The sequence below is a fragment of the Peromyscus maniculatus genome, chromosome 12 (assembly GCF_049852395.1).
Source record: "Peromyscus maniculatus bairdii isolate BWxNUB_F1_BW_parent chromosome 12, HU_Pman_BW_mat_3.1, whole genome shotgun sequence".
NCBI classification, from domain to species: domain Eukaryota; kingdom Metazoa; phylum Chordata; class Mammalia; order Rodentia; family Cricetidae; genus Peromyscus; species Peromyscus maniculatus.
The window spans coordinates 68,553,684-68,572,459 of record NC_134863.1 but is presented as its reverse complement, the minus strand read 5'-3'; the positions used below and the strand labels follow the sequence as shown (position 1 = coordinate 68,572,459).

Genomic DNA, 18,776 nt, shown 5'->3' with positions numbered 1-18,776 from the left:
TTTTCTAAATTTTCTCAATGTCTTTTTTAAAATTGTATATCCTTATACCAAGCAGCAGATTCCACAGTGTCATTTTTTCAGCAAATGCATGACATACTTGGAGCACATTTACTCCATACTAACCTATATACCCCCCTTCTCTCTTCCTGCTCATTTTTTTTCTTTTCCAAATTCTATCCTTTCTATCTTCTATGAATATTCTGAATATTTAGCATGCAATGTAAAAATCCTCAATCACATGAATTTTCTGTCATTCCTATAGCTTCTCATAAATGCCCCCACCCTTTCCCAGCCAGGACAAGATGAACATGCCACAGGGAAAAGGGAGTTCTTGAGTCACTCTCCCACAATGAACATGGCTGTGTGTTGACTGATGATCCCTCTTACTACTGTAACTAGGAGACCTTTGAGCCTGCTCTGTTGGCTCCCAAAGGCACTGACGAGATACTCTTCCAGGTACCTGTGGACTTGAGCACACCCAGGCAGCACTGACTTTATTTCCTGTGTGCATTTTTTAATGTCATCATTTCCCTAGTGGACTTTCTGTGAACCACTTCCCAAATATTCATGTTAAAACAGTGGTCTAATCCCTATTTTTGTTACAAACAGACACAGAAAGATATTCTCACAACCAGTTCTCTGGCTTTGACTTTGGTTTGGATTTTTTTAAGGATTTTTGAGTTATTATTGAGTAAATTTATCAGCATCATTCTCCCTGTTTTAAGCTATTATTTAAAACTCAATTGAAACTGTCACACAACCCTACATTTTTCTTCTGGATTTATATATAGTTCTCATGTATATTTACTCCACCTTGAAATTATTCATCCTAAGCCTGTGAGATAATGATCTAATTTTATTTATTTTGCTGATGGATAAGAAATCAACTCAGTCCCATTCCTTGAATAGCGATTCTTCCTCATGTATTAACAATAACACTATGTTTAATGTATGATGTTTCGCATGCACAAATCAAGTTATTTCTGGGCTCTTTGTTCTACATCGAGTTGAATTTCTGATCCGTCACTGATTCTACACTCCCATCATTACATCTCTGCAGTGACTGCTGTTATCTGATAGGGTGGCTCTGATTTTATTTTAATAGCTTGCTTTGTACATTTCAAGACATGATATATTAGTTCTCACATGCGCTTGTTTAATTTCAGACTGTCTTTCATAAATTATTGTCTTTAACAAGATATTCTTCCATGTATTTATTTGCACACACTAAACTCAGATATATATATATATATCATGTGAAAGGAATTTGTTTTCTTTTTGTTTCCCTGCCCTCCTGTTTTCCCGGTCCCTCCCAGTCATACACCACCCCCTGCCCTGCTGTTTCCACCCTCCCCTCTGATCCATTCTGTTGCTGGAGGGCTTCTCTCCAGATCCCACCAAGCCCTGCAGTCCCACAACCCACATATAAAATAATCACTCAGATGCTTATATTACTTATAAACTGTATGGCTATGACAGGCTTCTTGCTAACTGTTCTTATATCTTAAATTAACCCATTTCTATAAATCTATACCTTGCCACATGGCTCGTGGCTTACTGGCATCTTTACATGCTGCTTGTCCTGGCGGTGGCTGGCAGTGTCTCTCCCTCCTTCTTCCTGTTCCCTCAATTCTCCTCTCTCCTTGTCCCGCCTATACTTCCTGCCTGGTCAATGGCCAGTGTGTTATTTATATAGAGCGATATCCACAGCAGCATTCCTCCTATTTCTGTTCAGAAAAGGGCAGTTGTCCCGTGGATATCAACAAAACATGGCATATCAAGTTACAGTAAGACTAAGTACATCCCCATGTATTAAGGCTGGGCAAGGTGACCCAGTATGAAAAGTAGGTTCCAAATTTGAACTTTTGTATTATATCTGAACCTAAATATATCCCTTTGGATTTTCAATTTTGTATTTTATGTGTCATTTCTATACTTGTAATAGAGCTCATGTACTCAATATTATCTAGCAGAATTAAAAGTATATGGCTTACTCCAAAATAAAGTAGATACAATTGATTGATTGGATAGTTGATTGATTGCTTTATGTACTGGTCTTATTACTATGCAAGCTAAAAAAAAAGTTCCAACTGTACACTCCACTTTAATTATAAGAAAAGTTTCATTTTTTTCCTGGAAAGCACAGGTCTACAGTTACTGCTAAGGACATTTTAACCTGTTCTCTTGTTCTATCTTAAGATGATAAAGTATACAATTATATGAGCAAGGTCTCCTCTGCCTAGCATAGTTTCTTAAAATAGAAATAAACACTCTGTTTTTCTTAGGATGAGTAATCCCAGGAACTGATAACTGCTTATGTCATGTAGAGTAGCCATATGATGCCTAAGTGGACTTTCCTTTAAGTAAAATCAATACTACCTTATGTTGTATAACTTCAAGAGTGACATCATAAAGTTCACAAGACTTCTGTTTATTTCAATAATATATCTATGTACCCATGCGTACACATAAGAGAAAGGGGGAAGTAAGAATGGAGAAATAGAGGAGTAGAATAAGACACTATACATCTATGCTATACATCTATGTATGTTATGGTTTGATGTTTTTACCTTCCTACTGAAGAATACTTATAATTATGACCTGAGTCACAGGGTAGAAGGTTGATCTGTTAGGAACACTTATGCAAATATCAAGTGTATTTCCCTAATGAACAATTCGTCTATCATCATTTTCAAATTTTTTAATAGTTCTCAAGGAGATTAAGGGTCAACTTTTTTTGTTTATGGCATGCATTTCATTTCTCTTACCCTGACAAATGGCCTGTTCACATGATTGCAATTTACAACTTTAGGCATCTTTACTCACTGTATCTTCTTAAATATTAACCACCCCTTTTGATACTGACTGTATGGAGCCATCATTTCCAGAGGGATACACACAGCACATGCACCCTGAAGACTGCCGATGCTAGTTTGAGTGTTTGATGCCTTTAGAATCCTTAGGAACTTGAGAGATTTTACTTTACAGTTAGTATTAAAGTATCAGTTTCGCTGATGTGGAAAACTGTAGTCTCTCATAGTTTCTAAATTATCCATCTTTCAAAAATAAAAAATGAAGTCAAACAAAAATGTGGACGCTGCAGGACGTCATTCTATCAGCATTTTTGAAGCAATGCTCTCGGCTCTGTTCGTGATGCTCATGGTGCTCAGTGCTGGGTTAACTGCAGTATCCTGGCTGGCAATCAAGGAATCAGAAACAAGTAAGTCATGCACTTAAACAAGGTTCTAAGTCAACCTTTGCTGTAATTGATTCATTACTTTGGCTACACCACAGGATATTTTTGTTTCATTTAAGTGATTCTAGAGACTTTAATTCACAGAATATTAACAAAAATCAGTTGGTATGTCATTTCAAATAATCCCAAATTCAAATTCGGGAATAAAGTATTTTACTTATTTTTACAAAATGATATTCAGTTTTTCATTTCAGTATATAATAGAGTAGGTTTCGTAGCCTGTACACTCATGGTGATAAAAATGAAACCATATACATATTAAAATATCATGGACTGTACAAGCTCAAACATATGAAGAGTAAATGAACACAACTGTCCATTTATATAAAATAATATCTTTATTCTGTTTTTTGGCCTAAAATGTTGCTAATAAATTTGAGTAAACAAATTCAAATATAAATACATAAATATAGATACATAAGAATTTCATTCTGCTCGAGGAGTAATGTGATAATAAAAAAGAAAGAAATTAAAACATTATTGTGTAGAACTATGCTAATATGGGCCAAAAGCTTTTCAAAGACATTCAAATATAATGTCATGATGTGACAAATCTTTGACTTCATTTTATTGGTGTCTCACTATTCATGTTATGAATCTGAAACAAAGAGCTTGAGAACTAGCTTGCTTAAGTTGGAAACATTTGGTACATAGATGACATCGGATTTCAACCTGAACCCCAATTTTAAGATTTAACTCCTAATTACCACTTACTGACTTAGAAGACAAATAAATAAGTCAGAATCATCACAATAGCCTGGGTAGCAAAGTTTTTTTTTTTCTATAAAATTTCATTTATATTTGAAAATGATGAACTGTATGTAGGCAAATTAACTCTAAAATCTCACAAGTAGGAGATTTTGCTTGTGAGTCACCTTCATTTTAATAAGTATTTTGGGATAAGCTATTTTCCCCAGACTAATAATGTTTGAATTTGAATGTAATAAAAAGCATTTATAGTTTTATAGAAATAATTTTAGTATAATCCATGATGATTTAAATATTATATCTAGAGAGAATCTGCCTTTAAAATAAAGAATAAGTATTTGTAAGTACTTAGTATGAGCAATACACAAGTTTCACTTGGCTTGAGAAAAGTGGTGGTTTTAGGCTTATTTATATGCTACAAATGACTTTTGAAAAAATAATTTTCAGTCTACTGGAATTTTTTTAGTTCATAAAGAATATGTCATTTATTTATTCTATAATATGGACATTATTTGTAAATGTTGATGCAATGTAATGAGTAATTACTCAAAATAAACAGAAATTTGACTTACTGATAATAATACATTAGTGGAAATCAAATGTATTATAGTTATTTAATTTTTGCATTTATGGAAATATTGTAAAGTTTTAACATTTTTAATTGAAATAGATTAATATCATATTCATCCTTTGTTTCCTCCCTCAAGCCTCTGCCTGATACCCTTCCTTGAAATCCTCTGAATTACCCCAACTCTGAAATTGATAGCCTCTTCCTTTGATCATGGTTATATGCACATATATGTATATGTATATGTATACAATTTTAAAATGTAAAAATTATATAGAATACATAGATAGCCTTCACTGAACTTGTTATTTTCTTGGGCATGCATAGAAATTATCTCTATTAAAAAATTCACCTTGGTGTAATATTTTTCACACTGATGGTTTCTCCATCAACTTTCTAAATGCAGATCAGCTCCATACACAGACATACTAATAAAGGACTCCTAGTCTCCTTCATTCAGACATCTCTTAACTCTTTCATTGTTTTAAATATAATTTAACTTGTTCGCAAAATGGAAATGACAGAAATAACAATAAGGTACATATTTTTTAAGCTAAATGGAAATTTATTGAAATTTGAAATATTCACTTTAATATTTTTCTGGACAGGAAAATTATGTACCCAGGAGAGTTTGGAGGTTATAGTTAGTCAAACATATATTTAAATTTCACCCCCATCATTGCTCATCTTTATTACATTAGGAAATTATGTGATTCTAATCCCCCATTTCCCTGTTGAAGGAAAGAAAAAATCTTCTCACATCATGCCATTGTGAGAATTATTTAATGTTATTATTGCATTGACTAATGCTTTTATTGTTTTGTGAGTTTAAGACAGAGTTATTCATTTTAAATACAAATATGTATCAAAGAAAATATTCAGATAAAGGATTGTTTAATTTGTTCACCACATCTTACATTATTTTCCCACTGAGACTGTATTTTCTACCTTGTTCTCAAAAACTTCTCCAATGAAGACAGTTCCTGTCTCATGCCAAAAGTCGTACATGCCAAGTTTATAATTAGTAGGATGTAAGAAGTAGCTTCAAAGCTGTGTTTCAAAGTTACACATGAACAGAAATCTTCACAGAAATTCACATGCAGAAAGCCAGCAGTGTCCGGAAGGCTTGGGGTCTAAGAAACATCTAACAGCAGCTACATAACTTTTAATGGTCCACTTCTCACTATGTTTTCCTGAATCACTTCCCGTAATTGGTAAAGTATGATTATGTCCTGTGACTTCCAACAGGAATCTCAATTTAAAAAGAAAATGGGGGAAAAATGTATGGCTTGACTTCAAAGAAAGGAGGAAGAAACAAAGGGAGAGAAAAATAAGCCTATACTTTTTAGTCTTTTCAAATGACCAGACATGTAAAAATGGAAAAAGAGAGGGGAGTAGCTGGTTTTGAAAAAGGAGGATTACAAAGAAAAAGCAAGAATTAAATAATTACAGGGAAAGTATATCAAATGAGTGTTGTGCCCCTATATCATAAGCTAGGATGCAATATTCTTTTCTATTCATAATCAGGGGCTTTGTTTCCTATTAATTCATTTAGGTGCAGAACTTGGAAAAAGTCATGAAGTCAGAGGGACATTTACAATAACATCGGGAGTGACATACAATCCTAATTTACAAGACAGACTCTCAGTGGATTTCAAAGTTCTTGCTTTTGACCTTCAGCAAATGGTAGGGGGCTGTCTCTCCACAGCTGGGTTAAAATCTCATAATCTATTTTATTAAGTCCTTTTCAAATGATTCATACACCACATTTTTATGCTCAGAAAATATCGGTAAATGCATGCCGTTTTCAGAATTTGTAATTGTATGAACCCACCCACCATGAAGATTTCCACAATTCTAAACAAATGGATTGCCTGCATTCTGTATAAAAAGTTGATAAAACATTAAATATTCAATTTAATATATTTTTCATCTTTTTAGATAGATGAGATCTTTGAATCAAGTAATCTGAAGAATGAATATAAGAAATCGAGGGTTTTTCAATTTGAGTGAGTATACTTGAAACCATTCTTCTGATAGCACATTGCTCCCGGCCAATACTATGCTCAAATGTGTAGTGTCATTATGTGTAGGAAGAAAGAAATGTTTCCAACATTATGTGAGTACTTGGAAATGTTTTCCAGAATTTTTTTTCCTTTTTAGTAAGAGATAATAGTAATACTTGATAATTAATATACTAACCTGTTTCTCTTAGAAGGGTAAAATTATGGAGATGTGTGTAAGGATTAAAATTGAATATATGCACATGGTGATATAGTGCTTAATTTGTTAAGAACATGTGAAAGAAACTTCTTAGTTATCAGTAAAATAATGTCACCTAGTTTGTTGACATTGTAAATCAAAAAAGAAAGGGGATGTGTTAACTTTTGTACTTGGAGAAACAATGCTGAGATTGTAGCATCCTCTACCCACTTCTGGCTTCTGTGGGCACACACACACACTCTCACACTTGCACTTACACTAAATAAGTAAATACTTATAATTTCAATGTTCAATAAGTTAATGAGTCTCAGATGAATAGGATAATATGTTATTTCACTATGAATACTTCAATCTACAGTATGTATTGGTGTGTAGGTATATTAAGCTACACTCTCTATATATAGCATTTCCTGTAAGAACATTTACTATGAGATTTAACCTGTTGAATCATTGTGACTATAAACTAAAGGACTTCCTGTCATGTCTTCTTGCTTATGTCACAGCGAATCTAATGATTTATCAACTGCGAGAACCAAAGGGACTTTGGAACAGAGATACTCATGAGCAGCACTATTAGCAAAGAAGATTGTACTGCTAATGAGAATCTATAAAAGTTAAAGAAAAAGGATAAAGGAGTGTTCTACTCGAAGACTAGAAAATTCAAATACAAATATAGGCAATTGAGCAATATCTTTCATATCTGAAATAGGAAAAAATGAAAAAGACTTTTAAGTTACTAAAATGAGAAAAAATGAGGCAAAGGCAATTTGGATGAGAAAACAGGTATCAAAAGATCACTTCTGTTCTTTATGAATAATTTTTGTGTAAAACACTACTAAAAACAACAAACAAAGCAATATAATGTAAACCTTAAGGCGCACACATCATAAACTGTTTTTTTCAGTTTTGGGTATATCTTTCTTAGTGGCTTCAGTCATCTCTGGATGTCTCAGTTCATTTCCAAAGTTGATGTTTTATTGGAAAATTCTATCCTTTGCTTTTTTCTCCCTCCTGCTCTTTCTTCTTCAGAAAATTAGTCAGTCTATATGAAAACTTTCAGCAAAATCTGTATTCAAAGTCCCCTCATTTTCAATCCAGAGAATTAAACACTGTGGAAAATATAGAACCCATAATCAAAATAGTGCAAAAGCACCTTATTTTGCTATGTATTGTGTCTTAAATCTTATCTGTGTAGTTATATAAATGAAAATTTTCTCTGAAACCTATAGTAATTGTTTGAACAATAAATCAAATTATTAATTAAATGAATCAAGCCTAAGTCTGATGTGAGGTGATCAATCCAGAAGTTCTAATATTATGTTTCAAATCAAATATGATGCAGGGTTTGTTTTGTTTTTTATCCTACATTGCTTTGCTAATAAAAGCTACAGAAAAAATTGGAGATGCAATAATGGAGGTGCTACATTAACTGTACTGTGGACATGATGTAAAGACATATCAACATATTAGAGTGTTGTACAGGTTTCTGTTGGGGAGGAGAGTGCCATAGACAGGGAGTTGTGTCTGTTTTTATAATGAAAATTGTTGTCATTGTTTCCTTTTTCTTTTACTTCCTTCTCAGAGTGATACATTACTGTCATGTTTCTTTCCACTGAAACATTTATAATTATTTCTCCAATCTGATGTGACAGCAGCTGTTACCTTGTCTTTCTGTAATCTCTAGGAAACAGCGTTTCTTCTATCTTCCCCAAGTGATCTTCAGCTTAGTCAGAGAAGATATCTCAGCTATTCTGCAAAGGAAACCACATGCTTTGAAAGAGACAGTGAAATGCAAAACTAAATCAAGTATAAAGAAAATAAAGTAAAATCATTCAAGTATGAACTACTGTCCTGCACATTGCACAAGTAGAGGGCAGTATAATACCAAGGCGCAAATGTAGGTACATAGTTTTAAGAATCAGCGAAAATTGTATTAAAATGGCAGTAGTGATAGGAGAGAAAACTCAGTCAGTGAAGTCTTTGCCATGGATGCCTGAAGACTTGAGTTCATTGTCCAGAATTTACATAACAGAGAGGGTTTTGGTTGCACATGCTTGTAATACTCAGGGTAGGGTGGTAAAGACAATCAGATCCCCAGGCCTCTTTGGACAGCTAACCAACCCAGAATTCAAATCAGTGAGACCCACATAAAATTAGAGATTCTATCTCAAAAGTAAAAGTGGAAAGCATCCTGAGAGAGGACAGCTGAGATTGTCTTCTGGCCTCCAAGTGCAGTGTATGCATGTACCCTTCCTACCCACACACTCAGATATCCACACATAAAAACATGCACACATACATGTCCATCCACACACAAAAGAAATGAATAAGATATCCATAAAAAGCTGAAACAAATATTTTGTATTGACAATAACTAAATGAATATCAATTTATACTTCCACTTCTCTTATTTTTCTGAAAGTCACAGGCAAGCCTTGCATTCAACCACATGATTTATAAGTTTTTAAGAATAAAGATATTGAGGAAGAATTTTATTAAGGAGTTCATACAACCAACACCATCAAGAAATTCTCTCTTTCTTGTGCTGAGGTACCAAGAGCATTGTCTTGACTTTCTTACATTTAGGATGCTAATAAAGTTTTTAATTTTCTACCTAAAAGTGTTACCTAGGAAGTGACTGAAGAGTATATGCAGCCACTAATTAATTAGTAATAATTAGTCTCTGAAGGTACTATGAGGATGCTGGTTTAAAATCCTTATTTCAAAGAAGTGAAAATATTGTTAAAGAGATGTATCAACATTTAAAATATCTAATAATGTTACCAAGTGGCAATTCATATAATTATGCATACTCATTGTATAATGGTCCAAGGAAATATAAAAGACTTAAGATAACTTCACCTAGACTTTGACTGGCTGCTAGGTCTGAATTATGGTCAGAGCTTCAGAAGGAAGTTCACTCAATTTCTACAAATGAAAAGCATTCATGCTACCTAAAATTGATTCTCTTAAATAGTGTGTATGTAAAGACTAGGAATCCACGTTTAAGGTGGCTATGGACATCAGAAAACCATTCATTAAATAATCATTTTTAGCACCATGTCTTATGTATTTTCTAATTTCAGTTACTAGAAAGAAGCTTTATGACCCTCTGCCCAAGGCAGGTTTTATGCATTCTCAGACACTGATGAGGCTGTAGTATGACACCTTAGAGGCTGAGTTTCGCTTCCTACTCATACCTTGGGTTTCCTGAAGACTCTCTAACATTGCCACTGGAAATGCAGGTGTTTTCCTATGTGCTGTCTCAGGCACTCGTTTGAATTTCATAGATCCTTCCTACACTTTTAGCATCTGTGCTGACATTATGCATATTCCCTACAACCATCTTTCATTCTTCTGTAGTTTCCCTTCAACTGGCCTCCCATTTTTCTCCTTAGTGTCCTTCCTTTACATTTTAGCAACTGCTAAGCACCATTCCATGTCACATCTCCATGGAAGATTAACCGACACACTTTTCTGAGTGAGCACTTTTCTCCCCAGCTCATTCAGAACTTTGTGTAATCATACAAAATACCACCCTCAAGATGTGATGGAAGTTTGCTTCTCTCCTTAGTAGATGATGGGATCTGACCACAGAGGTCAAAACAAGACATTGGGTCCCCTGGAAGTGATGCATTGTTTTGAACAATCATGTGGATTCTGGGAACCTAACCCTGATCCTCTGCAAGAGCAAAAAGTATTCTTAACAACTGATCCCTCCTTCCAGCCCAGAATCCCCTGTTCTTGAAACTAAAGGAAGGTGGGATGGTCAATTCAGTGCCAAAGAACTATTCCCAGATTTGACATAAGGTCAAATAACATTAGTGGGAAGAAGGCAGGGCAGAGTCTTGCCATTTTCTTTGCATTAATAACCTGAAAAGGGAGATATGGGAAGGGGAAGGAGAACAAGGAAACACTCAGAGCTATTTAAATTTATGGTGTGTGTGTATGTGTGTGTGTGTGTGTGTGTGTGTGTGTGTGTGTGTGTGTGTGTGTGTTGATTTATAATCTTTCATTTGAACCCAGAGTGCACCCATTCACCTAGACTAGCTAGCCAGTTTGCTATCAGGGTTCTGCATCTCTGCCTCCGAAGTGTTGGTATCACACTTAGGGGATGTTAGAGATTCAAATTCCAGTTGTCACACTTGTGTCTGATCCTGTCAATTTCGGGTTATCTTAAATAATCACAAATGAATATCTATACTCATAGGAAAAGGGGCAAAACCACTATTAGGCTTGAACATTTCAATTCTTATTTGATTTGTAAAATCAGGGGACAAAAATGATTGATTTATCCTCTGCATAACAGTATGAAAAACATATATCTAACAATAAATATTTTTAAAATAATACAATTTCAGTGACCTCACATGTGTGTCATCAAAATATATCACTACGAACAGCAAACTTAGTCATCAATCTATTTTATCTTATTTTACAAGGATTTCATGTATTTTTGCCACTTTCTAAAATGTGTGTGTGTGTGTGTGTGTGTGTGTGTGTGTGTGTGTGTAACCAGTCTGAAGAGAAAAATTTGTTTTTCTCTCTTTTGGGGATACTGTTATTGTGCTCAGTGGAAAATGTTTTGACTCACAGAGCATTAGCAGTTGACTCTTTCAATAAAGGGCTGTTTGCCCTCTGCGGCAATGCGTACTTTAAGTTTGCCCTTTGCACACAGATGAGTCACAAAGTTCTCAAAGGAAAGAGCTGTGTTTATTCAGCAAACGTAAAGGTTATCAGTATCATTAAGGAAAACATGAGATAAGGAACATTTTGATCTATTACATCCAATCTCTCTGTACAATGATAGGATTTATCTAGCTGTAAAATTAAATGGAGAGAGGGAGAGACAAAAAGAGGAGAACTCTGAAACTCTGCCACTAAGAACAAGTTCTTTGAAATAAAAATGGCTATTATTTTTCCTTAAAGCAATGATTTTCACATTTATCTTAATAAATAAAATAAATCTCACAGCATGGATACCAATCATTGATAAACAACTGAAAATAAGTTTCTCCCTGCTTATGAGATGAAGCACAAATACTTATCATGGCTTCCTTGATTTCTGCTATATATCTTTCTTATCTCAACATTTATAATGAATACAAAAATAAATTGTAAAGGATACAATTGTATGTGTATCTATAATATAGAACTTTCACCCGCACAGATATAAATTATTAAGTGCTACATATAATTCACAACTAAAAAGACACATCCTTCATACAAACACATTTATGCTTGAGGTTGAACAATTCCAGTTAGTTACAACCCAGTGAAGGAAAATTTCAGGACTGCATTTTCTCTGCCCCAAATACCTTGTGTCTTCCACTTCCTGATTCAAGCTACACAAAATCAAGGCTTCTGTATAATTAAATATGTGGAAGTATATAGAGAAGACACAGATTTCATTATCATATAAATTATCTTCTGTGTAACAAAAAAGAAAGTAAAACCGTGGAACCAACGACAGTAGATAAAAGATTCTGTGCATCCATGCTTTATTTTAAACCATATTTAATCCTATCAGCTCTTAGTTCATACTTCAGCAGTGGTGTTTGGCAAAGAGGATAGATCCTGAAAACATAAAGAAAATGGGGAAGGATTAAAGAGGGGATGAGAAAAGGGGAAATGGTGGTGAAGGAGGAGAAAAAGGAAACTGTACATATTGAAAGCATTTGAACAAAACATTTTTCTCTCTTTTGACTAACAAAAACTTGCAAGTGGCTAGCTAATTCCCCATCTATGTATATGTGAAATTCTTTACAACATTGCAAGACAATAAATATATGTACCTGTCTCTTAGATGATGTCTATCAGTTTCTTTCCTTAAGAATAGTTCACTAAAGTGTTGAAAAAACAGGGGTAGGAATTTTAAACAAGTGCTTCTAAGAAACAGAGACATGGTTATCCCATCTGTTATAAAAAGCTATAGAACCCTGCATACAGTTTACACTCTTGCTCTAAGTATTGATGTTTGTATAACTAGAGAGAAAACATTAGCCAGTGTGAAGGCTCAGGACAATCTAGTCTCCATCATCCTTTTCACTAAAAATGGGATGAAACCTGAAAGTTGTATGCCAATTAACATGTTTTTAACTTTCATTAACAAGGTATATAATTAACCAAACCTTAAAAAGCAGAGGGATTTTTTTGTTTGTTTGTTTTCTTTTCTTTCATTTTGTTTGGTTTTTCTGACCTCTCACAGAGTCTTGTTTTCTGTGCAGATTAATTCAACGGTCTGTTGACAATAACATAAGAGATTTAAGTATTTACTTTCTTCCAATATGCTGCATGCAGCTTTTAATTATGGCTACCCTAATGATCCCCAGAGGACCCTGAAATGGTCCTCAAATTCTGGCTGTTACATAGAGGCATAAAAGTAGTCTAACAAATAAAACAGTACTTCTCAGTACTTTTATTTTATGTTAAAAACAGAAATCTATTAGTCTTTTGCCAGTCTTCTCACGTTCCATTGATAAGGACTCAGTCATGAGAAACAGATAAAGAAGATAGCTTCATTCCTTACAAATAGAGAGCTACTCTATAAGAAAAATAGGGTTCAGGGCTCTGGAGAAAGGACATAGTATAAAGGACATTTGCTCTTGCAAAGGACCAGAACTTAGTTCCCAGCACCCACCCCAAGTGACTCATAACCACCAGGGGATCCAACTTCCTCTTCCGCCCTGCAGGTGCATCTGCACTCGTGTGTGCGCACACCACAATGCCCCTGCCACAGATACACATACACATTAATAAAAAATAAAATATTAAATGAATATTTAAAAAAAAACAGGGGTTAGCTGGTGTAGAAAACATAACAAGTGTTGAAGACCAGATTGGAAAAAGTGTCTGTGAAAAACTGATTCCTTACTAAAGACAAGAGTTTCTTTCATGTGTACATTTGAGAGCTCTGAATGGTTACTGAGGTGCTGTCCCACTAATAAGATTTGGTTACTGTGATTTAAGAAGATAATTGGACTGTTAATCTTGCTTACATTTTCAGATAACTAACTTATAGAAGTGAAGTGTGGGGTGATTATAACCAAGTATCTTGGTCATTTAAATAATGAGAAAACCAACTCCATGGAAAGAAATAATTCCTGCTGAACTATGAAGCCGAATACTAACACAAGCATTAAGAAGGGACATCATGTCCTGTGAGATGATGAATTACTGTGGTCTTCCAGGGACTTCCTGCATTGGTATATAATGATGGAAGGAAAAGATAACTTTTACTCTAGTTTCCAGCAGGACAGGTAGATAATGAAATCATTCAGGGCTAACAAAGTCCTTCTTTGGAGAGGCTCATTTACTCGGAGATAATCAAGGTTGCATGTGTACAAGGTCTTTGTTTTAGCTTCAGCAGCAGCAAGGTCTTTGTGTTAGCAGCAGCAGCAGCAGCAAGGTCTTTGTGTTAGCTTCAGCAGCAGCAAGGTCTTTGTGTTAGCATCAGTAGCACCAAGGTCTTTGTGTTAGTATCAGTAGCACCAAGGTCTTTGTATTTGCATCAGCATCACCATGTCAGGGCTGACTCTCCCTGATCTATCTTAAGGAGTCAACTTCAAACTAAGAATTGTCAGCACAAAACAAAAATCAGAGCTTGAGTTTCCCTTCCTGTGTGGTTGTAAGCTTAAGAGGAAGCTTACATGAAGTTAACAGAAAGGCGGGAAAGAAAACAAAACAACATCTCTCAAGTGCCTCTATTGTTTCCAAACGAACTCTTCTTTTAATATTTTTTACAATGTAAAAGAAAATACCATTTAAAATGCAAAATACAGAGCGAGAGTTAAAATAAAGGGGAAGAATATTCTGTAAGGCCACAGGGTTGAAATTTTCTATTGTGATGACCATATGTAAGAAATGTCTTTAAAAAAAAAGAAAAAGAATAAATATCCTAAGTGTCCAGTAATTCCAGGTATGTTTCTTGTCTTTCTATCCTCCAAATCAAGACATATTTTAAGAATTTAGTTTAAACAAAAGAAAAAAGAAAACTAGATACAAATGTTCACAGAGGCTTCATATCAGGTCTTCTTAAATTTGTATAGTTTATTTGAAACAAGCGTGAAATGATGTCAGATTTCCCTTGATCTACGAATCCACCAGACAGATTGCAAGCTCACACACTTCATCCCTTCAAACGGTAAAATGACAGAACACGGTGAGACACTGTTTCACTTGACACAGGGGACTAGGAAATAGCACTGTTTTCCTGTGTGCCGTACTGAACACCGATTCCAATGTTGGATTTACTTTAGCATTTCTGTTCTTGAACGTTTTCAATATGGAAGGCTTTCCTTCCATTGTAAATGAAAGATGATGCTTTATAATATCTACTATATTCATTTTTACTTTTTTATTTTAGAAAAGAAATATTGTAAAAAGGTGTTGCAGATCAGGGCTGATAATGCTTTACACTGGTGTAATGAGGACGGAGGGCATGATAACTAACTAGCAAATTTCACAGACATTTTACCTGAACTGAGAATAAATCACTTGAAGATGCTTGATTTTTTACTCTTATGTCATTTTTTTTCTTTGCAGAAATGGCAGCGTTATAGTCCTTTTTGACCTTTTTTTTGCTCAGTGGGTGTCAAATGAAAATGTAAAAGAAGAACTGATTCAAGGCATTGAAGCAAACATATCCAGCCAACTGGTCATTCTCCATATTGATTTGAACAGCATTGATATCACAGGTATCTGTGAACATTATTTGATTTCTTTGAATCATTAAGCTATGAAATTAAGATTCTAGCAATATAGGAAAGAGGCAGGAGAATCGTCCTTGGCTTTAGGAGCATATCGGATCGCCTGAGGTAGCACATTTACATGAGAAAAGTGAAATATTTGAAGGGAAGTATCAGTGAGAGGAGTTTTGGAAACCATCAAATATAAAAAAGGTTCTGAAAATGTCAGTGGGCATAGATGTTTGTGAGTCTTGTCACATTCTATGTGTTGGTCAAGTGTATTCTGACTTTTCTGGAATCATTCATTACAAAGTCAAATTAGAGAATTTATGTTTGAGTCACAGACCTTATGAGGTTCCAGCCAAGTGGCAAGGACAAATGTCTAATTAGAAATTGAAAGGAAGACAAAAGATGGATTAACAAATTTAATTATCCAGTTTTATCCAAAATTAATCCAGTTTCCTATTGAAAAAGTTAACTTTCCTTTTAAAGCGGTAGAGCATTGTTATCCTAAGAATACACAAAAGGAGAAAAGCACGGGGTCAAAACTAACACTAGAGATCAGGGAGATGGCTCACCAGGTAGCCCTGCAAACCTGACAGCTGGAGTTAAATCCCCTGAACCAAAAACTGAAAGAAAGAACTGACTCCAAAACTTGTCTTCTAACTTCCATCAGCATGCCCTGCTCACACATCATGCCCCCAAACACACATGCACACACAATTACACAAAGCAATAAATAAATTTTAAACTAATACCCAGACAATATGTCTATGGAATCTCTGGGGTTTGGATGTGAAGTTTCCCCTTAAAAGGTTCCTATTGAAAAAATGGTCTTCCATTCATACAATGCTTTGGAGATACTTGGATCAGGAAAATGCTATATTAACCAATGGGTTAACTCATTAATGAGCTCCTTGTTAAGTGGGCTATTAGGAGGGCATGGTTGGAGAAAGTAGGTCACTATATGTAGCTTTGTAGTATATACATATAATATATATATACATACATATCTTATAGATGTACATATATACATATACACACATATAACATATACATATATGTATATCCTACATACATGTATGTATATAAGTATGTGTCTTTAATGTCACAGTTATCATCAGTTGACAGCTTAAGATATCTGAGTAGCAGAAAACACCTCAGTTGAGGAATTGCCTCCATTGTATCAGCCTGTGCTCATGTATGCTGCACATTTTCTTGCTAATTAATGTAGGAGAGATCAACCCTGGGGAGATGGGCCTGGGTTGTATAAGGAATGTGGCTGGGCAAGCTATGAGAGGGAGGCAGTAAGCAGGCTTTTCCTGTCTCCTCCGTTTCAGTTTCTGCCTCAGTTCTTGTCCTGGTTTCCATAGACGATGACTAGGAACCTTCAGGTTAAATAAACACTTTCTTGTCCAAGTCGCTTTAGGTCATGTTGTTTATCACAGCAACAGGAAAGCAAATGAGAGCAACTAATAAGATTAATCTCTTTGTTAGGAATTTTGTCAGGTTGTCTGCTGCTGTTTCTGTGTTCCAGGATACAATTTAGGAGACTACCCTGTATGTGGAGAGCTATTACTTTAAAACTAGTGTCATGATATCCTTGACAAAATATATTCTTGCTTTTTCACTTCCTACCCCCATCCCTCAGCGTTTATTCATTCAGCATAGCTGTATGTGAGCAGATATGTTAAAGCATTTCCCTCCATCATGACGGCCTTACTTCATCACTTACCCAGAAGCAATTGAGCCAGTCACCATAGCCTGAAACCTCTGAAGCCATGAGAGTACATGAATCTCTCCTCCATTGCTATCTTGTCACATGAACAATTAGAATTAATACATATACTAAGGTTATTCTATTTTTTTATTCTCATACCCTTCCTTCAGTTCAATTCAAAAAGATATTTACAGTAGTTTAGTTATACACAGTAGTAATTTTCTGTTTTTCTATGTTCACAATGCCTTATCTCTAAATGATGAAGCTAAATATATTTCAGAATTCAGATTGTTGATAATGGAAGGGCCCTTATATTCAAAATAATAACAATAGTTAAGTATGCACACCAAAAGTGGTGGAGACAAGCTGGGTGACCACCATCAGTTCTCATATGCTGGTAAAGAACAAAATCAGTTAATACAGGGTTGCTTTTTCATTAACTCTACACAAGCATGCAGAAGTTTGTGTCCCACACTATGCTTAAACTTGTCATCATAGATTCATACCTGTGACACATTAGTATAGTATAATTTTCTTCACAGAGTTGGTTCAGGACGCACAATTTCCAGTCACTCTCTTGTAATCCTTAATAAAACACTCTAATTAATCCTGAATCGTTTGCCAAGAAGTTAGCTCAGTTTCTATGTGTCCCAATTAAAGCCATCCTTCCTGAAACACACCCTATAGAGCAGACACTGCATATTTTGGATTTGTTATTAAGTTAATCTGAAGATTATCATTACTCATCATTAACTACACCAGATATACTACCCATCAAAATACTTTGTAACCAAATCTAACAAATTGTTATGCAATCATTTTACCATTCTCATTTTGCAAAGTAAAAGACCAAACTGCAGAGGACTTTGGTAAATTGCCTGCCATATACTGCTTACAACTGTTGCAGGACTCTGATCTAGGCATTTTGAGAATAATGCCTTTCTTATTAGTCATCAACTAGAGTTTGCTTATAATGATTCTATCACTGGAAGATAATACTTGATTTTATTCAAGTCATTTTCTTCTAAGAATTTTTTTCCTCTTTACTTTAATGTGTGTTCATGTTGATAGTTTCCTTGATAAACTATTTGACAGATATCCTAAAATTAATCTTTATGATTCCATATACTTGCATGACCTGGAGGATGAGATGTATTGGTTTAAAAAAAAATCACTGATTAAAGAAAATCATATCCTCTTGAGTTGACTTTAGTCTGTTTTGTTTTGTTTCGTTTATTTCTGGCAGATCTCCATAGTTTCCTCACAGTGTGTCTGAATGCAAAGTATTTATTTATAGCGACTTCTGATGCATTGTTTCCTGACTCCCAGAATGTTTGAGAGCTTTCTCAGAAAGAAAAAAGATCTTAGCAAATACTGTTCCCAGTTACTTTTCTGTTGCTGTGACAAAATCCTGACCAAAACCCACTTGAGGAAGAAAGGGTTGATTTCAGTTTACAGCTTATCCATCACAAAGAGAGCTCAGGGCAGGAGCACACAGCAAGAACCTGGAGGTGGGAACTGAAACAGAGACCATGGAGGAATGCTGATTAAGGTCCTCTCCCTACAGATTGCTCAGCTACCTTTCTTTTATTTCCAATTTTTTATTAAGAAATG

General features: G+C 34.9%; 1 protein-coding gene across 1 annotated transcript in view; it reads left to right on the top strand.

The window, feature by feature from the left end:
- The first annotated feature begins 3,072 nt into the window (after positions 1-3,072).
- The window catches only part of Tmprss15 (transmembrane serine protease 15), a 106,943-nt gene continuing 91,239 nt past the window's right edge, over positions 3,073-18,776 (top strand). Inside the window, exons 1-4 of the mRNA XM_042258926.2 lie at positions 3,073-3,220; positions 6,088-6,218; positions 6,474-6,541; positions 15,300-15,451. Coding sequence (XP_042114860.2) covers positions 3,073-3,220; positions 6,088-6,218; positions 6,474-6,541; positions 15,300-15,451 — 499 coding nt within the window. The remainder of the gene's footprint in view (positions 3,221-6,087; positions 6,219-6,473; positions 6,542-15,299; positions 15,452-18,776) is intronic.